Source organism: Cynocephalus volans, chromosome 1 (genome assembly GCF_027409185.1).
Source record: "Cynocephalus volans isolate mCynVol1 chromosome 1, mCynVol1.pri, whole genome shotgun sequence".
NCBI classification, from domain to species: domain Eukaryota; kingdom Metazoa; phylum Chordata; class Mammalia; order Dermoptera; family Cynocephalidae; genus Cynocephalus; species Cynocephalus volans.
Window position 1 is genome coordinate 129,013,648 of NC_084460.1, and position 26,557 is coordinate 129,040,204.

Consider the following 26,557-nt stretch of genomic DNA (forward strand, 5'->3'; position numbering starts at 1 on the left):
ATGGTGTCCCAGCAGAATTAGCCAGTACCTACTCCACCACCACCACCTATTTACCAGATAAGTAGCCAAAGCTTAGAGGTAAGGGACTTGCCAAAAGCCACGGCATATAGTACTAGGGCCCGCCTTAGAGTTTTGTTCCTAAAACCTCCCAGTGACTTGCTCAGTTGTGTTGATCTCCTCAAGTATTAGCAGCCAAAGAAGTAGCACATAACACCAAGGGTCTTGCCCTCCCCTACTTTTGAAAATTGAAAGTTGGAAAATTTCTTTCTTATTTGAAATGGTATTTACTTCACTTTATACTTTTACAGGGACACACAAACCCTGGTATAAACTATAAAGCAACAGCAGAAGAATAGTGGAAGGATAAGGCTGAAAAGCCAGGGTAGGGAAGCTTCTAAGGAAAGATAAGTCAATAGGATGGAATTAAGAGAATGAGAATAACTAATGGTACGTGATAGGCCTAAGATGATGATGACAGGGTGGAGCTAAGATGGTAATAATAAGCTGAGAAACAGTCAAAAAAGCACTGAAAGGAGGGTATGTGAGATGGTTTAGCAATATAAATGGTTATGTGGAAATGAGGGCAGAGTGCATTTACCCAGCTGTGAACAGTGTGATGAGAAAATATTAAGCTGACTCATTTAAACAGTCTGAGTAATAATAGTAATAATAAAAATAAAATACAGTACAAAGGGTATATTATGGGACAGTGATCTCCAACTGCTATCTAAATGCTAAAAGCAGTTTAGCTATTTATTTTCAAAGCTGGAAACTTAATACCAAATAACCAGTGGAGGTTTAAACCATTTTTCTACTTGACACTTGTGTAACTAAGACACAGTTGTTCACTGGGCTATTATTGACTTGCTCAATCTTAATGCACCTAGGAAACTTGCACATTTAAGCTACAACTTTCAGCCAAGCTAAAGAAAAGCTCACTCTGCAAGGGGACTGGGTTTTCTCGGTGTCCAGATGTATTGAATGCCCAAAGTCCAGATAAAATCCACTTTCTAAGCTTACGGTACAAGAAGGCAGGTAGATCAAATTTAAATATGCACGTATGCTTTTCTCTTTATGGTTCTGATTTTTGTTGATTTTCATTCCTCATTGGTCATTATTTAACCAAGCTGCTAAGAGGAATGTAGAAAAGGGTGTGCTAATTATGTTACACTTTAGTGTTTGGGGGTAGCAAATAAGCTATCTCATCCCTACTATACCATCCTACCCTTCCGAAAGAGCTTTAGAGGAGGATTTAGAGTTAAACCTGGATTTTTAATGAGATAAGTGGAGGGTATCTTATGGTCAGTAGCTTAGGTATGGAACTGCAAGAGACTCACAACCCCAGTGTTCAAAATAAAAGTACTTATTACTCAATAGGATATGTCATCAAACAAATTTGACTGGTTGATCAAATTTCAAGTGAGATTGCATTATAACAAAAGGATGGGGTCAAGGAATAGACTAAAAGTAAAATTATATCATGTCAGAAAACGTATTACATTGGCATTTCTCTTGCAATGGTATCAGTAATACAGAAGTAAAACCCTGAGGGAAAAGTTGCATTAGTATTTCCCCAAGTAAATTATCCAGATGCTTGGCTAAGGCTGATATGAGCTGTAGGGCTTAGGGAGAGAAAAGAAGTTTATAGCTATCATGGGTCCATCTGCTGTGAGCTAAAGAGAAGAAAACCAGGACCAAGATGCATTACTTCAATTTGATCACTGCTATAAACACCCTCGGCTCCAACTCTCTAAAAGTTCTAAAATCTTGGTGGTGGCTTCTCCCAGTGCAGGGTAGAATCCTCTATTTTCAGTTGCTACAATCTGATGTTGTCCCCAGACTCTAGCTAAGTTTTTTTAAAAGGTTTGTATTTTTAAGTTACTAATAGCTCTCTTTGATACTTTAGTGTTAACAGGAAGGACAAAGGTTTTATGAAAGATATGATCCTGTAGGCTTGGAAATTCATCTGTTTTATGATTGAAAGCTAAGCATGAGAAAGATACATGTACCCATATATTTAATCTCTCCGTGATGCTTACTATTTTTTCCTCTTTAGAGCGTGTTTTACCCACAATCCCCCACCCTATTCAAGGTCAGTATGATTTTTATCACTGTAGCTCTGTTGCTGGGTCATTCTCCATCATCTATAATGTGCAAAGCACAAGGAGAAACACATACACAAAATTCACATACAATAGAAGTTATCATTTTTAAACCTTCACAAGAATTAGTCAATTAGTTGCCCCATACCAGTTGATAGGTATATAAAAGGTCTGTCACCTGACCTACTAACTTCAAGTTGGTCAGTAGCTGGGAAGACATTGCTAAACTCGAATATGGATTGAAGAAAAGAAAATGCCTTATTACATGTTAACTATGAACTCACATAATTTGGAATACAGCCAGTTAAATCCTCTAGCCCACAAAACTACAGATCCTCCAACTGACTACCCTCACATTTGGGGGTTTATACAATCTGAATCTGAAGTCATTGATATTACTTGTAAAAATAAACTTATATACTGCCAAAGGTTAAACTCAACCAGAGTGCAACAAGGACATTGCTTTTTCTTAATATAATGGCCAATTCTTCGGCTTTTCCTTTGACACATAACTATCTTAGAAAACACAAATAAAATAACAGATAATTATTCTGTATTCCTTTTCATAAAACTTTGTACACACTTAAATTAAATGTTGCCTCCTACATTACATTTAGATGCAAGTTGCAGCCACAACTTTCTAGCTTAAGGCTATTTAAAGGCAAATTGGCAAATAAAATTAAAACAATACAAAAAAATTTGAAATGAAAGCAACCTACCATTGAAATTAAATTCCAGAAAAGTGATTTGCAAATAGCACTCAAAGACCCGAGAAAAAATGGAAACTAGGCCATGTGGGGCATGGTGTGGAAAAATAAATTCAATTAAATAAGATTATCATACACACTATAAAGGAAATGTGCTCAGAATTAAAGGTAGAAAACTGCTGTTTTATAAGTTTGAAAGTGGATCTTATTTCATTAACACTTGTCCAAACTAAAAATTAAAACAAAATTGGATGTAGATATTCAGAGTGTCAATAATGCAAAGTTTTGCATATGTATGCATTCACATATATGCAAACTTATTTTAATTATATTTGAAATGAGGATTGCAAGGTTTCAAGGATTGACTAGACAGCTTAATGAAAGCGTTATTCTTAAATTTTAAGAAGGGTCTGAACTATTTTTAGTATAGAAGCTTATAAGAACTCCCTTGGATAAAAAACTTCCCTAAAACTATGAAATCCATTTCTTATCCCAGCCACTAAAAGTAAGACTGTTAAAATGTGCCTGTTTTTTAGTCTTGACACAAAACTTAGTGTTCATGGAAAATATCCCACTTAGAATTCCTGACATTCCACAATTATTTTAAGACATTTATCTTCTAGTGTTGCTGCAGAGATTGACACCATTTTATCATGTTGCCATCATGCAAATGTCCTGATATGAAAAACAAGCTCATACACATTTGCCCCAATGGATAACATTTTCAAAGAGGTCACGCTCCATCCAAGATGGGCTTTGTACAATATCACTGTGACTGTGGGTGTCCTTTATGAGAGCAGTTCTGCAGCCACAAACTCAAATATCTATCTGACCATGGATTATGATATATGTAGCACTGAACAAAGTGAAGCCAGACACTGTTCACAATGGACAGCTGTCAGATACTGCAAGTCTGGCTAGGACTGAAGCACTTGGGGTTTTTTGAACTTTATATTTCCTGCAAACTGAATTGCTGATTGGAGAATGACCCTAGTTTGATTTTACATTGTAGGTAGACTGTAGTTAGCTTTCTTAGATCCCATAGTTTTTAGAGAATATAGTTTATCTTACTACTAATACTTTGGGCTTCTGCTAGTGGAAATTGAAAAGCTGTTCATTGAGACTTGGGATAGCTGGTGTGAGAGGTTGCTCTAGAAAGACTATCCCCGCCTAAATTCCCAGTTTTTTACGGACACTTTTACTTCTCAGGCATCAAATCATTTTTCTCCTCCTCTTTCCAATCAAGAGGGCAACCCATGTGAAATGCAGTTTCCCACGGAAAGAAATACTATTAATATAGGATGCCTCACCCTTTTTCTGGTGCCAATTAAGTACCCAAATGTCTACAAAAAGCACACTTCACTGTAGTCATAACTGTACTGCAAGACACTTTCATTTAATTAAGTACTGTATATTGTCATTATCTATGTGGAATCCCAAATTTCATCCCTAAAGTGCTAACATGTGTCTAAGCAGTTGGTTGATTTAAATGGACTGAAGAATTTTGAACCGATTAATTTCCTTAAGGTGTTTTGAAAGGAGGAGCATGTCACAAGGATCCTTTTCTGTCCTCCCATGATAGAAAAAAAAAAAAGAACGTTCTCTCCTAGTTTCCAGCCTAACAGAAAGGTACGTTTCCTTTCAGCTGTGTCATTGTTAATATCTCTCATGGGAGGGTCGCCCCTCCTATCCCCACTCTCCTGGCTCATCACACCGGCTAGAGATGCACAGCAGAGTCACAGCAGGATTCAGACCTAAACCCCTTCAAGCTGTGATTAAACAAAAACAAGACTCAATAAATCAAATGCATTTCCCCTAGTTTCCTTCATCATATTGCTTGATTTTTCTGCAGTGATAACAATAATACTGGAATTATACCAAAGGGTAATTTGTATTGACTGTGGCCAATCAGAAAATTTCAAATGTCCTTTTCCCCTCTGCCAAAAACAAAACAATGAAATCGGCTTGCTTCCCTGCTTTTTAGTTTAAAATATATACAGTGTTCCATTCTTGATCTGTTTCTGATAGGTGTTTTTTTCCCATTATTTTAATTTAGGTTTATTTATTCTTCAATGAGTCCCAAATTGCATATATTTGCATAAATACTCCTGACTATATTGCTGCAGAAAATTCACTGAATTGTAAAATGAGGAAAGAGTCAGCTCTAAATATCTGAGGGAACTATTCTCACTTTGTTAGGCTCAAATCATTTCTGAGTCCTCTGAATACTGGGCAATGATAACACCTCTCCCTGCCAGCTTACTTACACATCACCCTTCTTCATAATGGAAGTGCACCCAGAGATGCCCTCACATTGAGAAAGACTGGAGGTTCAGAAAGAGGTGAGGAAAACAGCCTCGGAAAATTAAAACGAGGTGAAAGAAGGGAAAAGGACAAGGACAAATCACCATCGTTTTGTTTTTATAACTCTCAAGCAAAGAATTCCCTCGAGCTTGGGACTCTCTGGGCTCAATCAGCCCATGCTTTTCCGATCACTGCCACTTTAAAACAAAAACAAAAGCAAATCCTGGAATGTGTTTCACTTGTTTGCCTCCCATCTGATTATTTATCCCAAGTGAACAGCCTTTCCATTCACTAACCCCGTGTGGCAAGTGGGTTTGGGAAATGTTGAGATTATCTTCCAGGTTCAGGCATTGCAGTGGGTTTGTTCACAGCTGCTTGCCATTCAGTCCCTGTTTTATCATTGATAAAACGCATTGCACATGGCTGGGTTTGCATGATTAATACAGCTGTCTAAAGCCTTCTCTGAAAACAAAACAAAACCCCCCAAAGTTAAAGTTTTAAGAAAATTAAGATCCAACCCACAAACAAACCATGCTTGCAAAAATTTGAAGTCAGCCTGGCATGTTTCCTCCCGAAGGGAGACTGGGTGGGCCTGGCATCCTGAAAGCCAGATTCTATCTCCAGGACATGGAGAATGGGTTCTTGAAATTAGACACCAATGGGATGGAAGGAAAAATGGGAGAAAAGTCCTGAGCATAGCCCATGCTGTGAAAAATCACTAGAAAAGTCCTACGGTTTCATTTATTTTCTGTAGAGCACCATCTTGGGTATCAATAAGAAAATGCTTTTTTCAGCTCCTTAATATAACGGTAGTTTCTCCTTGCCTAATAATAGTAGTAATCATAATAATAATAGCTAACATTCATGGTGGGCTTCTCATGTGCCAATAGAGTTTGAAAGGCTTTTGCATGTATTAATTCAATTAATTCTCACACCCTCAGAAAGTAACATACACCTTCTTGTATTTAATGTGTTTTTTTTTTTTTTTTTTTGGTGGCTGGCCATACAGGGATCTGAAACCTTGACCTTGGTGTTACAACACCATGCTCTAATCAGCTGAGCTAACTGGCCAGCCCTCTTCCATACTTTTTAATGATCAAAATACACACAAATTCCAGTAGTTTTTTCTTGTTGCACCCAGACCCATACATAAATCTATAGTACATTATAAATAACCATCATGTATGCATTCACATTCATTAAGTATGCATCTATCCAATGAATTTTAAACATTGATCTAGTTTATTTATGTATCATAATGCCTTTAATACATAATATTTAGTTACTTTAATATCCACACATTTTTACAAAGTCGATTTTCAGATATGCTCAACACACAGAGAGATGTATGCCCAACTCTCACAGATTTATATGAAAGCATTCATCTTTAAAAAACATGAGCAGAGCTATCTGGCATTGGCACATCTAATTTCACACACATATTCAGGCTGATTTACATATACACCTCTGTTAATCATGGATAATTACTAGCATTGTTCTCTATAATTCAGTTTTTCCAACTGTGAAATGGGAAAGAAATTATATTTTTCATGCCTACAAGCTCAAAGTGGTATTTTAAATAATATACAAAAGAGAGCTTCAAGTTCCCAGAGAGAAAGCATATTGAATTTAAAATAATCATATTCAGGGCCGGCCCCATGGCTCACTCACGAGAGTGTGGCTCTGGTAGCGCCGAGGCCGTGGATTTGGATCCTATATAGGGATGGCCGGTGAGCTCACTGGCTGAGCGTGGTGCAGACCACACCGTGCCAAGGGTTGCAATCCTCTTACCAGTCAAAAAAATAATAATAATCATCATATTCAGATACACATATTTCTTATAATTCTTAAAAGCACTGATATTTAGAGGTGTACCTGAATCCTATTGCATGGACATTAGTTAGATATAAGTTCAGTTTGGCTTCATTATAGTTTGATGTATTATGAGTTATAAGGATGTCTGAAATGTCCACACTGCTAACAAGTTTAAATATAGAAGCATCCCAAGGCCAAATAAAAAATATTTTTTTAAATTATTTTTCACCAATATCATAACATTACACTTAAGAGGAGCTGCAAAATTGGACAATTCTCTATCATGTGGCACAGACATACACTCACATTTTCAGTGGGTGTCTGCCAGGCACATTACCATGTGTCATATGAATTCAAAGTCACTAGCTAAAGAACCAACCCTTTTTTCTGGTCAAAGGTATAAAGCAAGTCTTAGGAAGGGTTTCAGTTTTTAAACACATCTCTACTTTCTCACTAGCTGGCAGAAACAAGGGTCTTGATTCCACTGATAGAACTTAGGTAGCCCCGTCAACACAAATTTACAGCAAGACCATTGGCCCTGATTAACACACATGAAAATAAAGAACACTTGAACTTAATACCTAATCCCCTCGCTCTTTCATTAAGAACAACAGTCTGACTTCCTCCTGATTTTCTTTAGTGGCTGGGAACCAAGTGAGATAGTTGCACTAGTATTTTGGGTGACATCAATAATTCACTTGTCATTTTAAAGAGTTAGAACCAACTGTAATAGGTGAGGTCTTCTTCCCATTTTTATGTCTTGTCTCTTCCCACCTCTCTACTCTTCCTTATGCTCTGATTCCTAAACTGTTCTTGTTCTTTCCCTGTTAAAATCTGCTAGCAAGCATAAACCTGAAACTTATTCACACGATTATTTATGTCCAACAGCGGCTTGGAAGTGTTATTTCTCTCAGAATTTACATTTAGCTTCAAGCTAAATGGCTAGAAATCCTACAGTGTCAATTTAAAAGGCAGGAGAGTTTTTAATACTATGACTCTTTTTTAATGCCTTTTCCTGTTTTCCTTGTCAGGATCTGCCTACTCCAGTCGGCCTTTCCTGGTAATCTCCCTCTGCTTATGCCTTGCTGTGCTATTTAGATTTCTAGAGCCAGCAGGGATTTGAAAATGAGTATTTCTTTTTAAAAGAAAAAAAATCCAAGCTTTCACTAAACTTTAATTTGATAGAAATATTGCTCTTCTATGAGCACTATGGAAAAAAAAATCTTTCAAAGTAACAATTACATTTGGGGATTAAGTTTAAGTAATTGGCAGTCTTGTCTTTTTAATTAAAAGGAATAAAACTGCCTAAGAAGAGCTCAGTGAGATTGGCAGTGGAAAACGTTGGCATGCTGCCCCAAAGGCTGAGAAGACCGGGATCTCGAATGGACAGAAAAAGCAGGTGTGGGCTTCTCGGGTCTTCAGAGTGCCCCCCGCCCCCCAGCAGAGCTTGCCCTGCTGTTTGTGTCACATATCACGTAGCATGAGTGTAGCAGTCTACTGCGAGAAGCATTGCTGGGTATAACCAGGAGGAAGGTCCATCTTGGGGAGCTTAATTCTGGGTTCAGGGACATTGTATGGAGGTAGAGTCCTTAAAGGAAGTGGTACTACCTACAGTCAAAAAGAAAAAACACGGCTGGTTAAAGAGTGCTGCTGATAACACCAAGGTCCAGGGTTCAATCCCTGTACCAGCCAGCCACCAAACAACAAACAAAAAACAAAAAGAAAAAAATAGTACCGATTCTTCCAAGTATTAAATCACCAGTACCATTCCAGCCTCTAACAAATGTCATACAATAGCCTCAAAAAGTACAAACCTTACTTTTAGACTGTTCCTTGGCTTCCTCCTTCTTTTCGATGTGAAATTCTTATTCCTGGTATGTGTTTGAGGGGTCTTCAAAAAGTTCATGGAAAGGGCCGAGCCCGTGGTGCACTTGGTAGAGTGCTGCGCTGGGAGCGCGGCGACGCTCCCGCCGCGGGTTCGGATCCTATATAGGACTGACCGGTGCACTCACTGGCTGAGTGCCGGTCACGAAAAAACGACAAAAAAAAAAAAAAAAAAGTTCATGGAAAGATTCATATTATCTCTTAATTTCATTCTTCCACGAACCTTTTGAAGTACCCTCGTATCTCTTAATATTCTTTTTCTCTGCAGCTTTCACCATATTCACCTTGCATTACATATACATGATCTCTATGACATCCTTCAAACAAAACCAAAGAAAAAGTTTTGATAGTATCAGCATCCACTTCTAAACATTGGTTACCAGCCTTGCAAGCTCCACAAAGCTATTATCCTGTCTATCTGGAGGAAACGTTGACTTCTGAAGAGGCAAAACACAAATTAAACTCAGTAACAAGTTCCCTTGTACAGTCCACTGTCCTCACGATGTACTTTCATCATCACAAGTTATTTGTAGGTATTAGATTGAACAAGCACCTACACAGGAAAAAAAATCAGTGTGAGTAGCCCCACCTCACATCTCCCCTTGTATACTGCTGTGAGGAAACACACCTGCCAAGTAAGAACGCAGCAGGCCACAATGAGTTTGGAATTCCAATTTAAGGTGTTCATATATACTCAGATGTATGATGGGAGTAGGCAGACTACTCACTAGGGATCCACTGAGAATTGTCAGCTTATATCCACCACAAACCAGCGGGGGGAGAGACCTCACAAGACACTTATCAAGTTTCCTAATTGGGCCCTGGGGAGCCAAACACTGCCGTAGTTTACTACACTCTTTTGTTTATTGCTGTGCTGATTGTAAAAGAAAACACTTCCCGCATCTCTGTAACACATACGTACGTTTAACACCTAGATATTATCCCTAACATAGTGTCTTTACTGTAAATCATATACGGCTACCAGTCCATTCCACTTTTTAATCTGCCCCATACTCACAATAAAGATTCTGACTTAACCATCCACCTGCAAAACTTTGTAGCTCCAATCACTTTTTTTTTAACTGCTTAAGAGGACATTGTCTGGGGCAGCAGTAGCATCCCATGGTTTAAAGAAAAAAAAAAAAAAGGCAGTAAAGCACTGGGAGATGCCTGTACCTTGGCTGAGTGTCTGTTCCATCTACCATCCCACACTCCCTAGCTCACATGGCAGCAAGCATTCCCAGCCATGTTCTATGTTCTATGTTGGAAAGTTGCTTGGCCATTCTAAAATGCTTTCTCAGTTACACGTGTGGGTTTTGTATGACTTGGAGGCAGAGGGTGTTTGGAAAATAGAAACAGCTAAAAAAAAAAAAAAAAAAAGAGAGAGACCAAGCACTAACTTGCACTTCTCTGTTGAATTGCAAGCTAGAGTAACTTGGGAAATTTGTTTTATTTTTCTCTCTGGAGTTCCAGAAAACAGGTAAGTTCATTGCTGAAAGCTGCTAAATGTAGAACTGCTGACAAGGCCGGAATGATCTCATTGTCGGAGGTTGGTCTTCTTTTGAGGTATCGACCCTCCCTTTCTGACTCATTAACAGTATGATTTGTTGTTGTATGTAGATGTACTCTCCACTTCCTTTTCCTTTGCTTTGTAGAGTTTCTTTTAGAGTTCACATTTTCTTTTCCTTATGAAGGCACACAAAAAAGAGCCTTCATTTTGATGGGCAGTTAAAACTAGTTTCTGTCCCAGGTTAAGTTTATTTGGCAATGCATAATATTTTGATGACACCACTCATTTGATGCTATCCTAGTACTTTCTCTGAACTGGGTCTTGAGGATGACTGTGGAGAACAGGCCAGGTACACCTTCTGCACTGATAGAGTTTACAAGCCAGATGGGAAAGTACATCATGAATTAAACAACTGCAGTAAACTTTTGTTAAGTTTATGTTAGGATGCCTGTGAGGTGTTTGAGGAGAGGAGAGCAGGGGCACTTTGCTAGCCTGGGCTGGCCAGGGAAGGCTTCCACGTGAAAGTAAAGTTTAAAAGGCAGAAAGAGGAGGAAGGGGAAAGGAGCCAAACATTCCAGTACATACAAAGGTCTAAAATCCAGAGAGGATAATGGATAGGGTTTTGATATAAACCAGTGGAGTTAAAGGAGAGTGATTAGGCATTTCCTCCTCTATTATACTCTTAGGACAAGGAAGAGTACTTGTTGGCTAAATGGTATAGACATGCGTTGATGCTATATAGTGTGCGGTAGGTGGCACTGTTCAGGGGGAGTTTTCTGGAGAATACCTAGAGCCTATTATCTAGCAGAACATCTAGAGGAAACTTACAGCCTTTCAATAGGGAGGTTTGATTACAGGTTTTTATTTTAGTGGTAGGGATGGTCAGGTAGTAAGCAGCCATAATATTTTCAGTGAGTTGCACCAGAACCTAGATCTAATATTATATTTGGAGTCAGTGACATGGTAGGAATTATAGATAAACCATACCTGTTATTGAGGCATCCTGAAGCTCCAAGGAATAAAGTCACTAGAAAGATCCCAAAGCACAGCAGCCTTTGCCAAGTTCTGCACTGTGATGGCTAGTGCCATAGAGGTAGGTCCAAGGCTAATTCAGAGCATACCAACATTTTTTAATCCCTTATCTTCTTATTTCCAGGAGCTCTCAAACTCCAGGAAATTTCACAAATTCACTTGTTATCTGTGCATTCAAATTCCACAGGCAAGTTACCTCGTTTCATGGTATTTGAATGTTTTTTATTTTGAAACATACAAAATGAAAATGCATGTTACATTGATTAAAGACAATCTCACATCGATTAGGATTTTGAATCTAAAATGTATTCTAAAATGGATCTGCAATTCACAATTTAGGGCTTGGAAATAGAAAGTAGTAAGAGCAGAAAGGACAAAAATCACTAGAGACCTATCCAAATCTGTGTTTTTTATTCCATGTTAGAAAGTCACATAAATAAAGATACAAAAGGCTTTAAAAGAAATATAGAAATATTTTCAAACACAGAAAATATAATCAACTTTGTGTCTTAACAACTAAGTAGAATCAACAGCTACATATATTTGGGGCTAAAAGGTAGTTCTTTACCAAATGAGTTGACTGGTCTCTTAATTCCAACAAGAGGCAATGGGCCAGCACTGTATCCACAGGTACAATGGGTACATTCTAGGCACAAGGGCAGAGACATTTACTTGTCTCTTTTTTAAGACATGAAGTGCATGTCTGGCCCTGAGTACCTTACTGACAACCAATTCAAATAAATTTACTTCTGGAGTTTTTCTTATCTGATACGTATTTTTAGGTGGTGCAGCCCAGGGAAACCTCTTTATTAAACTTAGCCCATTGGGCATTCTTGAACATTTTAATTCATTGATATTAAAAATTAAACCTCTCAGGCTGAATAAGAAACTCTCAGGATTTGAGAAAGCTAACTTGGTGTAAGAGACTTAATGAAGTCCTTTTTTTATGTTCAGAGGACTTAGTGAGACTGCACTTTCTGTAACAATCCATATCGCCGCAGAGCAGAGCCTATAGCAGTTAAAGTCAAACAATGCGCCTGTTCTTACTCTACAGAACAATTACCCAGTACATCAAGCCTATGGTCAGAAGGACCTCATGAACCCATATAATACATTTTTCATTGCACTGCCATTTCACGCTGTTAAGAAGACCACGTTGCTTATAGGAATTAGGACTTACCGATCTTAACTAATCTTTTGTTTTACTATATGATATCAGCCAACTAAACAGTGGGGAAGAAAATTTAGTCTCCTTGCAGTTGTCAACCCAATGCCAAATAATCAGAAGGTGATTTTCTTTTCCCTAGATTTAGAGTTTCTTTTTTTAATCAATTGATTTGTTTTTATAAATAGTTTTCTATTCTGATAATAAATGTTATGCATTCTCATTATGGAAGAATCTGAAAATATATGAAACTATTAAGAGGAAAATTGAGATCATATGTAAGCCCTCTCTTCCGAGATAACACCATTAATATGATGTAAACAAACGATTTGTTTGAATGTTTGTGCTGTCAGTATACTTTAGAATGTTCAAGTTAAAACACCTAAAATAATCCCTATTTTCTACCCCTCTCTGAGGCTGGGCGTGTTTCTCTGACTTGCTCAAGGTTATAGCAGAGGCAGCCCCAAGAGCCGCCCTCCTGCCCAGGCCTGTGCTCTGTCCACAGTGATAAAAACACTCAAAGAGCTTTCAGATCCCAACTCAAACCAGACTTGACTGATAGAGATGCTTCCCTCACGTCACCTGCAGGATTCCCAGTAAAAGTCCCCATTTCAGATGTGGGAGCTCCTACATTCTCTCTCTAAATTGGAGTATTAATATTTTCCCTTTTATAGATTTGTCTTTTTTTTAATGCAATGACTTTTATTTTAAAATATTTTTGTCTCATTCTGTTCATTATAGAACATTTGGGCTATAGAGGTTTGGTCATCCAATTGATGAGACTAAAGAGTGAGGTTCAAATATCACATTTAGATTTGATAACAACAAATTATGCCAGCATTAATTTCAGTCCAGGTTTACTCACTCATTCAACAAGGGTTGCAATATTCTGGTAAAACTATTCATGCCTAGGTCATTATTCACTTGTAAGTGGTATCAACCATCTGAAGCCCATTGCTGGGCATAGTCAACTATAAGAGGAAAAAGCCCTTAGAAGTATTTGAAAGTGAAGTGTAGGGTTTCTTTTTGGCTCAAATCTAGCTAAGAGAGGCCAACTTTCTTTCTTAATTATTGATGACCTGCTAAGATCCCTTAGTTTTCTCAGCCAGTCTGATGTATCATTCTCTTAGTTGGTGGACAACAGTCCACCTATGGACTAAGAAAACAGGAATAACCTTAAGGTCAAGGTGCAGATCCATTTCTCTATTTTGACTTTTTCTTCCCCTTAACTAGACCCAGAATTATTACTGTGATTCTCACAGAACATTATTCTAGAAATATCAGGCTTTAGGGCTTATACAACATGAACATCATACATGGGAGAAAATCAAAAGCTCTAACAATCCAAATAGGAATCACGAGGCATATCTTTGTCTATGGCAAAAGAAAAAAATAATAATTCCTGTGTATAGAAGCTGCTAATCTCTAAAGCCTCTGAGTGTAGCTGAGAACCTTGTGAGAAATAAATTAAATGTCTCCCTTTTAAGCCACTACAGTAATAAAGGTTTTATTTTTTTAAAACCTTGGCCAAATAAATAAATAATTAAGTCAGAGGACAAAACCCAGAGATTTCCATGGAGGAACCTTACAAGTGTTGTTATGCTTCAGGTCTTCCTCATCAGTGAGGGAGGTCAAATATTTTCCTTCCTTTTTTAAATTAAATTCCCTAATGATTTTAACCCTGTCCTTCTCTCATGATTTCCAGGCAACTAGCGGATAAAATCCCTACTGAATTTGGACTCTCCCCCTCCTGTAAACACTCAATTTTACTAACTCTGACCCAGAAAAAAAAAAAAAAAAAAAAAGGTGCATTTTATGTCCTCTAAACTAACATCATTTTCAAAACCTGCAGCCAGCCCATCAGAGGACTGGCCTTACAGAAGGAGGTGTGTCACACGCAAAGCGAGAAGGTTTTCTTGTTCACATGGCCGTGGCAGGTTAAAAAATGAAACACTTATGTTCAAGTAAAACAGCTGGAATTACAACTGTGCAAACAATATAAACCTCAAACTCTCCATATCCTACATGTGAATGGGAGTGAGTGCTTCTAAGCAGAGGAGTAGAGGCAAGTTTTCAAGGGTAAAAGCTGAAGCACTAAAATCAAGCTTTCTCCTTATGGATTTGTTATGCCCTCATCTCCTTTCCCAGATAAAACTCAAAGAAAACAAAAATGCCAAAATTTTCTATTGTGTACATATCATTGTACACAATGACATGAAAGTTTCCTAAGGCAATGAGGGAATTCCCAAACTACAAGCTCTAGTATTTCCGATGAAGCATCTTTCAACTTTGCAACACTTTAATTTTTAAAGAGGGGAAGGGAGAGATGGGGAGGGAGGGAAAAAGAGATCAAGAGAGAGAAAGAATGAGAGATGAGAGGTAAGAGAAAGAACAAATCTTCTGGCCTTTGAACAAAAAAGCTTGGGTTTTTATATTTTAAGGTTGGAATGTTCATTAGTTGCAAGGATTTTTAGATGAAGCTTAGCTCTCCTGAAAATTTTCTACCTACCAGGATTTGGAGACTGAGGGAAGGACCTTCTGGCCCCATATGGCTCTTTAGATGACTGTGAATTCCCAACAATGATCTTGCCCTTCGGTTAAGGCATGTGGTTCCAAAAGAGCATAGAATCTCCCCTGCCTAGAATCTTGGCTAGATTAGCTTCTGATGTATAATTGATTTATCTACTCATTTCTTCATTCATTTATTTATGCAGTCAGACATTTGTTCATAAAATCTGTTTGACACTTAACACTGTGCCAGAAAAATAGCAAGCTGAGGATTCGGTAGTGAACAAGGGAAACATATTGTTTATGCCATGAGAGAGTTCAAATCAACTGTTTGTGATGGTACAGGTTTATCTACCACGGCTGGGTATAAAGGATCTGAAAGTCAAAAGTCAAAGACAGATTAGCATAAATAATCTTGTCTAAGCAGTTGCCTTTCCTAGTATTAAACTCTTTCCCCATAGCCTCTTTGTATAACCTCATCAGGAAGTAAAATGTAAGCATATGACAATGATGCTTTCCGAGAAGGTCTAGAATGTTCTCTATACTAGAATCTCCCAATGTTTTGTCCGTTGTATTGCTGCAGTAGATTTATCTTTTTATATTATGCTTTGGGCCTTCACTGCTATGCTTACTTGCTAAGTGTGTTTGCTGAAGAAAGATCAATATGTGGGGAGAAGTCTTCCCGAAAAGCATAAAAATCATAAATTCCACATATGTTCTAACAAGTGTGTCCAGGGAATCCCTATAAGAATAATATCCCCATCAATACAATTGTATTCAAGAATATGAAACTGCCTTTCACTAGAAAATGAAGAATGATTTTCAGCTGTTGAGAACCAAAAAATAGTTTTTCTTGTCTTGATAATAGAGAAGACTCTTCCTTCAAGAAGTAACATTTCACACCTGCTCTAACACTGGAAAAAATTTTTTATTCCTCCCACTATTGCCACCTTGTGGACAAAGGTAATTCCTTTAGACAGCACATAGGAACATGTCTTAGCATTACCACAAGATGGCAGCACAAAACCGAGTTTTCAAAGAGTGAGACCAAAAAATTCAGGGTTCTGCTCCTCAAAAGACAATGTTCTGTCCTACAGAAGATGAGTTGGAAATAATAGTACAAAATAAGCACCCCCTTCAATTTTCGTAAAGGCGAATGAAATTCCAAGTTTTCAGATATTTAGTATTTCACAAAGAAATTGATTTATTGTAGAAATAGGGAAGCGTTGAATTGATAACTTAGTTTGCTTTGTAAAGCTATGTCAAGCAAATATATACTTTTTTCCAAATTTTTTCTGATATTTTCTTCAGAGAGTAAAATATTTGGGCATGTTTTAACATTCTTCTTTTAATCAACTCTCTTTACTTAGTAGGGGAGTGTCTGTTCCCTAAGAGACCTATTTAGAACATAAAGACCCTTAGCCAGGCCTATGTCCGTGGCTGGCTAATGCAGACACATTGCTAGTTTTCTCCTGACCAAAATGCTGCCTACTCAAACTGCTTTTCTATCACATTTTGGTGCTAAAATCTCCCAGTGTTTTTTTCATCATATCACTGAAATAGATTTATTTAATTTTTTAATATTTTATTCTTTGGACCTGTACTGCCATGGTTTACATAATAAGATATTTTTTTCTCTCTCCACCAAAATTGCACTAATAATCCTCTCTAGAAAAGATTTCACCACCAAACTGACAACAACTCATATATTGAGAATTTACTGTGTGTGGCACCACTGTAAGTACAAGTATGTTGATTAATTTATTTAATCCATAGAACAATTTATAAGGGGCATTTTAATTAAACTTATTTTACAGATGATGAAACTGAGGCAAGGAGAGGTTAAGAAAGATTTTCTAGCTTAAGCAGAATCCTTGGTCTTCCTGCCTACCCACATTCCTGAACAACCACTTAGAATTGTTTCCATGAAGCCTTCAGACCAGACATGGAACAGGGGAAACCTACTGTTCTTTACCTGAAGATGGTTTCATCAAGGATTTAGGCCCCTTTGGGTAAAGAGTATCCTTGAGGTGTCCTTATAAATTCTAAAGAACGGTAAGCCAAGAGATTTGACCCAAGAAAGAAGGAAAGTTGCACTTTGCACCAGAGCAGAGCCTTTCCAGCTAGTACTGGATCAATTAAATGTCACAGTAATGTCCCAAGAGTTATCAAAGTCTTGCTTTTATAAAAAATACCACAGGGGAACTGTGGAATAATGGACTGGGTTCTGGCTAGAGAACTGGGAGCCCTGAATCTCATTTTCAGCTCTGCTGCTGGCTGTCTGTGTGATCTCTCTGAACACATTCTCTACAGTGCCTTTTCAACAGTTTTTAAGACAATATGTTGATTTCAAAGAAAAGGTGTCAAAGCAGGTATTATGAAAGAAAACAAGCAGCAGTGTTTTTAATATACAACTGAAACATCAGTAGTCGACTGATACGACATTTATTGAAGGCCGTTAACAGCTAGAGACTGGTGTTTTATGTATTGACAGAACGTGGCTTCACTTTCAGGGTGAATGTGGCACCAGCCCCTGGCTTCTGCTAGGAGACAGTTCTTACTCATCCTTCTGTATGAACTGCCAGTGTGTTGCATTGCCTACTTGGAAATATCTGCCAGTAATGGACTTTAAGGACAAGAGAACAGACAGGCTGGGCTCCCATATCTGACCAGTTTAGGGAAACTGTCCTTAATATGCAGAACAGCTAGCTCTTAGGAACAGCCTGGCTGGCACTAGTTTTGACAATGCTAATTGTAGCTAAACCCTTTTAGACTTCAGACACTAAGAAGTAGTGTCTTGGAAGGACAGATGAAAAATCTGTGAGGGAGGGGATTAATAGGTTGTACTGAATTTCAGAAACTTTGCAGACCTGATTTCAAAGATCAGCCCCCTTTATGCTAAATCAGAGAATGAAGAATTTAGTTACTCAGATTCCCTGTTGTTTTAGGTTAGGAGGATGTTTGGCATATGTTTGTCTCATATTTCAGTGATTCTAGATCTTCTGTTTAGGCCCACTGTGTATTCAGAGAGCCTGTCGTGCACTGGCTGGGCTACCACAGTACACAATAACAGACACGGCCCCTGCCTCCATGGAACTCGAAGTCCAGTGGGGAAGACAAGCATTAATCACAGCATCAGATGAATCCATTTGAAATTAAACTGAGATGAGTGCTGTGAAGGACAGCAGAGCTTATAACAAAGGGACTCAATTTTATCAAGGAGACCAAGGAAGACAGACCCCTGTGGAAGTGACAACCAAAATCTAAAGGATGAGTGGGATTTCTAGTAGAGATATCATCAGACCATTGGCACTGTGGCAGAGAAAAACTGGTACCATGAAGAATAAGGAAGGCTTGTGGAGCCGGAATGCAGAGATGATAGACATTGATGAGGCTTGGAGGAGGTGAGGGGGCTATGGAGAGCCATGGACGCCATGCTAAGGATTATTTTGGTCTTCATTGTGAAAGTCACAAGGAAGCAGGACTGTAAGGTGGCCAGATGACCAATTCAAAAGGCTGTCTCTGGCTGAAGAGTTTAGTCATTTTATTTCTTTAGTGAAAACATGTTACTCAGGAAGGCAGGTCTATGTGCTGATGGTCACAGAGAAGAAAATTTGCATCCCACAGCCAGATTGGCCTCCTATCTCTGACCAACCATTAAGTTGGTCCTGAGATTCAAGGTGGTATCCTATGGAAATTTTACATATTTGCTTCTAAAGATCTGAGAGTATTATGGTTTAATTGATAAGGATACTTAAAAGGAAATCTAAGTGTGTGACCTATATAGGCTCTTCTAACCCAGAGATTGATATATACATTTAACAAATATTTATTGATCATCTACTACATTCCAACCTCTAATCTAAACACTAGGAATACAGTGGTTGACAAGACATACACTGTTGGTGCCCTCATAGAGCATGCATTGTAACAGAGGAGACAAACTATAAACAAGCAAATAAGTAAATGTGTAACATGATGTCAGGTAGAGATAATTGCTATTTAGATTAGTAAAGCAGGGTAAAGAAATAGAGAAAAGTAACAGAGGGTACTATTTTTGATAAGGTGATGGGGCAGTCCTTCCCGAGTTGGTGATGTTTCAGTAGACATCTGAATGACATGCCTGAGTGAGCAATAGAAAGATCTGGGGAAAGAACATTCCAAGCAGATGCAACAGCAAGTGCAAAGGTTTTAAAGCTGCGCTGGACTTGGCCTGCTGGAAGAAAGCAAGAAGTCTAATTGGTATGAGTGAAGGGAACCAGGGGCAAAATGCTAGGATGGGGTTGGGAACCAGACACTTTCTGTGGTTCCACTGAGTTGTGGTCAGGTGCACTTTCACATTCTATACCCAGAGGCCTCGTACTTGTCCACACGCATAACACGAAGCATCAAGTATTCGCAGCTGCAAATCATTTCTTACCACCTTCAACTGCACAACATTTGTTTCAACAAAACAGTCTCTTTCTATTTGCCTTTTTTTCAATCTCTACCAATATCTCTTCCTATTAAAATGTTCTTTCTGCCTTTTCTCTCATTCTCCTTTCAGTGGAGAGTACCAGGCTATCTTTATGTTTATTCTCAATTAATAAAGAATTTTGTATTTGTTTTTGTTTTGCTAAATGTTTCTTTTTTAGAAATTGGCACCACCGTGCACTTCAAGCAAAAAGGTATGATTCTTATTTCTGATTACCTTCTATTTGTTAAAGTTAAGATTTCACAGCAATATATTGTGGTCTTATAAGAGGGGTCTTCAAAAAGTCTATGCAAGTATTTGTATTATTTTAGTTCTATTTACCCATGAACATTTTGAAGTACCCTTGTATACTTGAGTATATTTCAGTTCAATAATTTGTGATAATAATTAACATATTTGGCACAATTTTTCCCAAATTGTGAACTTTCTCACTTACAAAAAGTCCTCGATCCAACCCGTGACCTTTGTATTGCTTTTGAAAGTTATCCATTTTTAAATCCCTTGAACTGAGCAAGTTATTTTCTGTCCTGCCCCCTGCCCCCTACTTTCCTTTTCTTAAGTGTTCATGGTTAATTCTTGCAAAGCTTCATTTTTGGAAATGCTCACTGCCCAGTGACAGGGCTCTCAGAAGAGACACAGAGCCTATTTTACAATCCCTTGGATATTCAAATAAATGCATTGCTAAAGGAGATAGAGCAGCGTATCTTAAAATGAAGCACTTGAGCAGTTAATATTTCCTCCTGCCTCATCATTCTTCCAGGTCTTTGTAAAATCTCACTACTGCATTACACCTGGGCTGCTGGGCTCTCCTAAGAACTGCCATTGTATGCCCTCCAGCTGCCCAAGTACCTCCATCAGCCACAGGACACATAATCCACATACTTTTCTCTGCAAGGATGGCGCAACCAGGTCAAAGCTTCATAAAATGGACCCTAAAATGCAAACAAGTACTACTTCTATTTTTTTTTTTTTTTTTTTTGTCTTTTTCGTGACCGGTACTCAGCCAGTGAGTGCACCGGCCATTCCTATATAGGATCCGAACCCGCAGCAGGAGCGTCGCTAGTGCCGCACTCTCCCGAGTGCTCCACGGGCTCGGCGCAACAAGTACTACTTCTGAGGTGTCCTCTTTACAAGTGCAATAGATCATAATCCCTAACAGTGATTATCCCCAATCCAGAGTCACGGAGACATCTGTATGGCCAGACACCACCTTCCTTAAGTCCTTGTGGTTACCCACTTGATTGATAATTGTCTCATATAAGGATGTCTTCCTCTCTGAGTCTCAAACAGGATGAAAAAAACAAGATCATTTTCAATAGTGAAAACCTGTTCCTGTGGGACTTAGTGACCAGTGACCGAGAGCCACAAAGATTATGGACACTTTGTTGCTTAGTCCCCCCAAAAAGGCCAGCACCTTTTTCATGTCCAGTGCTAGCAGGTCTTTTATATATATATATATATATATATATATTTTTTTTTTTTTTTAATTTCAAAGACCGTAAGATAAACTGCAAGTTTGACCAGAAAGAGTTCTAAGTATTGGCCTAAAATTTCAAAAATACGCATGCCAAAATACTTGATGCTGTTTTGATAGAAAAGATGTGAGATTCCACCTTTACTGTGAGAATATCCACCTTACCAAAATCCCACTTTGTAAGGGGTGGAGATAACGCATAAAGAGTTATGTAGGAAGATCCTAGATTTAATTCTAAGACCTGTTACTCAATGAAAACAATATTTTCCCTCCTCTAATCTGCTCCAGTCTAGAGATTACAGGCTTTAATCCCCTTTAGTTCATTTACTCAGAAGGTGCTGTACCGGCAGAAAACGGACAGCAGGTGGTGCCAAAGGCAACCTTATCAGCCTTCCCTTTAAACATGGCTTCCCCTGACACCAAAGTGTAGTCTGCACATCTAGACAATACCCAAGAGAGATATTTAATAGATTCTGCGGATTATCGTTCTCCTTTGTTTAACAATCGTTTTACAAATTGTTTAGGTTTTTGTTTTATTTTCAGTCACTAGATCAGCCCTTAACAATTCTAAAAAGAATTTAAACTTAAACTCCTCTAGACTTTCTTTCTACTTATATGGCTGAACTATGTACAGAAATAAAACTATGATTAACCCTGATTCCTTAGTAACTGAAAGGATCACTGAGAGCATGATTAATGGCCACTTTGTATAAATCTAGTACCAAATTCAGGAAAAGGGCCCTAAGTACTCAGGAGAAGAAACAGAAAAACTGTTGGCCAGATTTGAGTCACAAAGTATCTCCAAGCTCAAGCTCTCCAGCACAGGTGTTGGAAATCACCTTGTGCTTTCTTTGAGATTTTACTGAAAGGCAAATCAATTGGCTCAGGGTCCTGCATCAGATCAGTAATGTAGATCTCATATCCGTCAATTTCAGGATGTTTTATCAATCTTGCCCTTAATCACAAATTCCCTTTTATAAGCATTGTCATGGCAAAATGCAATCCAGCATTCACCTTGATACAAAGTCTCATTTATCCTACCCTGGGGTTGAGAACCTTGACCTGGTGTGTTGACTCATGGTTCAAAGTCTTGCTGCAGCTGAATTTGTCCCTTAGGTTCTGAATTAAAAGGCTTGACCCAAGTCACAAACCAGTGCCTTCGATTCAGGTTGATATTTGATCCCTTTCTGTAATCCAAACTTCTATATTGATGATGATGATGATGATGATAATAATAATAATAATAATAATAATAATAATGCCACTACCATTTGCTGAATGTTTAACAGATACCACACATATCAGTGTGTACGCACACACATAACACACATATAGAATGTGGTTAAATACCAAGATATGATTTTTGTCTGTTATATGAAAAACTTGTAGCAAATTTTTCAATTATGCTTCTATTTGCCCATCTATTCTTTTTTTTTTTTTTTTTCTTTTTCTTTTTCGTGACCGGCACTCAGCCAGTGAGTGCACCAGCCAGTCCTATATAGGATCCGAACCCGCGCCGCACTCTCCCGAGTGCGCCACGGGCTCGGCCCTGCCCATCTATTCTTAAGGCTAATTTATACTCTTCTTTCATTATATCTGTCAGTATATGAAAGTACTAGCTGAGCCTGGCCATCTGGCATGCGAAATAAGATTTATCATTTGCATTTCCATAAATAAGCAAAAATTTCATAACTATGAACTAAAACGTAATTAATGATCTTGCTGATTATTTTCCTCTGAAATAGCCATTAACTGAAGTAGGGTCCTATGCAGTCATATATATTTATAATTGCATACACTCTTGTGATGATTCCCCAACTATCACCCATTTTTTACCCTTGTATATTTTCAAGCCTGTTTATTTACTCTCAAAACCAATTATGAAAAGAGCAAATCATATGAGCACATTAAATAGCTATATGAGAGCACTTAATAAATGATAAGTGATAGAGATGAAGATATCTTTAACAGATGCACAAACTGCATCTCAAATATATAATAATAACAAGGATAAAATTAAAGATCATTAACATAGCCGTACTGCTATTCCCTGTTACAACATAGAATAGCATAGGAAAGCAAGAGTTAATTCTGAATTATGTGTACTAAAACACCAATAATATGTGTGATATCACATGTGTAATATAAGTATTTATAAACATATATACATTTCTATCTGTGTGTATGTATATATATATATGCATATACACACTCACATACATAACAGCATTTCTAGAAGTTCATGGAAAAATAGAATTAAAAGATAATACAAATCTTTTCATGAACTTCTTGAAGTGCCTTCACACACACACACACACACACACATGCATTATCAAGAATATTACAAGTGAACACTTTTATCCAGGTTTATACATGTATATATTATATTTTTCAATGATGGAATTTTTGCTTTCTCAAATATTTACTACCATTTAAATAAAATAAGACCAGTCTTCTTAGCCTTCTCCAGATACCACTTAGTTCCAGCATGTTTGAAAGATTAGCTAGCCTGCCCTAGCACTAAAAATGAGAGTGAGGAAGTAAGCAGAATTGGAATCTTTCTGAAAACTATCCCTGGGGAAAAACAGAAATAATTTTTGCTTAACCCTGTATTTTTGTGTAGTTTTTCTCTGTTTTGAAAACCTCACTAATACGAACAAATGTGCCAAGGATCTAATGCCATATAATGTGTATAGAGAAACTAAAACAATAGGAGATGACATTGCCACTAGGCTGGAAGCCCTGGGAAGTTGCTATTAAGAGAGTTTGAAGGTCCGAAAAGTCCAAAGAGGGTGGCAGTGGGGGACCTGGAGAGAGTGGATGAGGAAGGGTATTGAGCTAAGACTCGGGACACCTGGACTTTAGTGCCTGGTCAACTATTACTAATCAGGTGCTTTACGCAATATGTATGATATCATTGAACCTCAATTCCTCATGAAAGGTATGGACCTGAAAGTAGCTCAAGGGTCTTTTATTAATGTGACCCTATAGCCATTCAGAAAATTAGAGACTAATTGAAAATTTAATTTCTTTATTCAAAAAAATAATAATACATTCTGCTTTGCACAGGATAAAGTTTATTATATACAGTAACAATGCTGCTCAAAGTTTGTATATGTTCATATTTTTACATTAAGGAATATTTTAAATATTCTCAAGAACGCATTCTAGCCAGGAAATACTCTACTGAAAATCATTTTTGCAGAGATAATGGATGTCTCCTTGTTGTTTTTGTTTGTTCTGGTTATCGTTTTAATCAAACCCAAGTTTCATTTGCAGAAGGTTTGCAAAATATTCATCTGCACACCTTCACCGTGTAACTGAAACCCCAGCTCCTCTGCTCACAAGTTGTGTGAACTTGTACTATGGACTTAACCTCTCTGTGCTGCCCTTATTTCACTGTAAAATAGGCTTCACTACAGTACAGTACACACCTCATAGCATGGGGTATGCTTATATTTCTAAAGCATTTATAACAGTACCTTGTAGTAAGTGCTATGTAATTGTTTGTTGGATTCTTTTATTGCTGTTGCTGCTTTTATTATTTACATAAAACATAGATTAGGAGACCATTCTTGAATTCAGCATTTTTCCCTGTTATCCTACCTCCAATCTGGTATGTTTGTAAACAGTTTTGGAAAAATTCACATACCAGAGGATGCTTCCAGTGCACTTGCAAACCATCATAGTTTTACACACACATGCACATACATATCAGTCTGCATATGTGTCCTCAAAACTTCAAAATGACCCGTAATTATAGTCGCACCATTTTCTGTTCTGAACATCATTGCCTAGTATGTAGCCTTCAATCCAAAAGTCTCAGTAGTGAAAAGCACCATTTGTCTCCTTTGGTGGAACATGAACAGAATCATACAAAAGGAGAAAATGGAGCAAGCACAGGAGACAAGCTCTCCAGTCGAACCTACAGTTTCTGCCCCTTCCTCCTCTTTCCACCAGCACAAACCCCTTCTCCACCTTCCTCTCCATCACACTCCCCTCTCAGACCCACACCCACATCACCCAAATTGTGTCCATGTTGGGAAACCGGGGGGACAACAGAAAACAGACTGTCATTCCAAGTTCAATTTTAGGCAGTTTCAAATCTCAATTCTGCTCCAGGTTTGGACCTGCCTCTTAACCTTTCTAGTTTTGTTTGCTTATTTTTGTTGTTGTTGTCTTTGCTTTCGCTTTTAATTTTTAAAGTGACAAATGAAGCATTTGGACAAGATGATCCCCTGCTGCCTCTTAAGACTCTACAATGTATTGATGTATTTTCTACCTTACTAAGGTGCTACCCAGATATAAATGTCACATTAAAGCAATTCCCCTCCCTGTTAATAAGTAAATAACTGCTTCTCCTCTGGGAAGCAGAGACAAGGGAGTCATGGATTGGTTCCTTGTGCTACTGATGGCGATGCGGTGTTGACTGGGCTGAAAGAGCCTGTGTCTGGCTGCTGAAGGACCCTCACCAATGCTTGGAGTCTTAAAGAGTGCAGGCAGAGCATGCAAGGGGAGTTGGGGGACAGGAGCCTGTGGCATCATCAGACGCATGGGTGATAGGCAGCTTAGGGGCTGCTCCAGCAAGAGCATTTGCTATTTAGAAGTGATTCAACCAATACCCTCTAAGATACTTGTAGTTCAAGGAGAAGGATTTAGGAAAAGTCTTGAGCCCTTCTTGGGTTGCTCACAAGCACACTGGCTCCGAAGTACTGGTACTTGGTCAGGCCTTACTCTGACCCTGTCAACAGTCAGCCATGACAGAAAGTGGACAGATGTAACTATTCTCTTTTCTCTCTCTCTCCTCTTTTGCTCTGCAGGACCTGGGTCGGTGAGAGGAATAAATGGATCCATCAGTCTGGCCGTACCACTGTGGCTGCTGGCAGCATCTCTGCTCTGCCTTCTCAGCAAATGTTAATAGAATGAAAATTTTAAAATAATTTAAAAACACACAAAAATGCGTTACACAGAATACAGAGAGAAAGAGAGCGAGATGGGGGGAGAACGTTCATTTCACAGCTTTGTGTGTTTATAAATGAAGGGAGAAATAAGAAAATGGAGAAGAAAATACATTTAAAACAATTTTAAAGTTCATCAATAAAAAATTGAGCGTAATTCAGGGTGGAAAAAAGTTCTGCCAGGATATGTGTACATCTACTAAGCAAATGTATGCTGTATAAAGACTACATCATGCTAAGGACATCCGGATGCTGTAAAAATAAGACAAGAAATACCAGATGGATATTAACCCCCCCCCACACACACACACACATACACTTTATCCTTCCTTCCTTCCTTCATCCTTTTTCATCTGTGGGGGGAAATAATTAAGGTCTTGCCTTTGGTGTTTATATTTTCTTTTCTTTTCTTTTTTTTTTTTTCTGTTTTTCATTTGAGCTGACATAGCAATTTCAGACTATCAGTGGAATCCAGCGTTGAGCCATTATCTGGCTTTCGTGCCTCCACGTTTCTCCAACTTTTAAGATCATCGCCCGCCCTCCAGCGTGTTCTATCCCCCCCACACCCATCCCAGACACTCCTTTTTTATCTGCTCCCCTGCCTCTCTACCTCCCCCAGCGCCC

At 38.2% G+C, this 26,557-nt stretch overlaps 1 protein-coding gene across 2 annotated transcripts in view; it reads left to right on the forward strand.

Annotated features, from left to right (window-relative positions):
• Positions 1-25,893, forward strand: part of LSAMP (limbic system associated membrane protein) — a 629,633-nt gene extending 603,740 nt beyond the window's left edge. Inside the window, exons 7-9 of one of the 2 annotated variants that reach the window (XM_063075134.1) lie at positions 2,057-2,092; positions 19,662-19,694; positions 25,796-25,893. In XM_063075134.1, the coding sequence (XP_062931204.1) occupies positions 2,057-2,092; positions 19,662-19,694; positions 25,796-25,893 (167 nt within the window). The remainder of the gene's footprint in view (positions 1-2,056; positions 2,093-19,661; positions 19,695-25,795) is intronic. The other variant, XM_063075142.1, reaches the window with a different exon arrangement.
• The last annotated feature ends 664 nt before the right edge of the window (positions 25,894-26,557 follow it).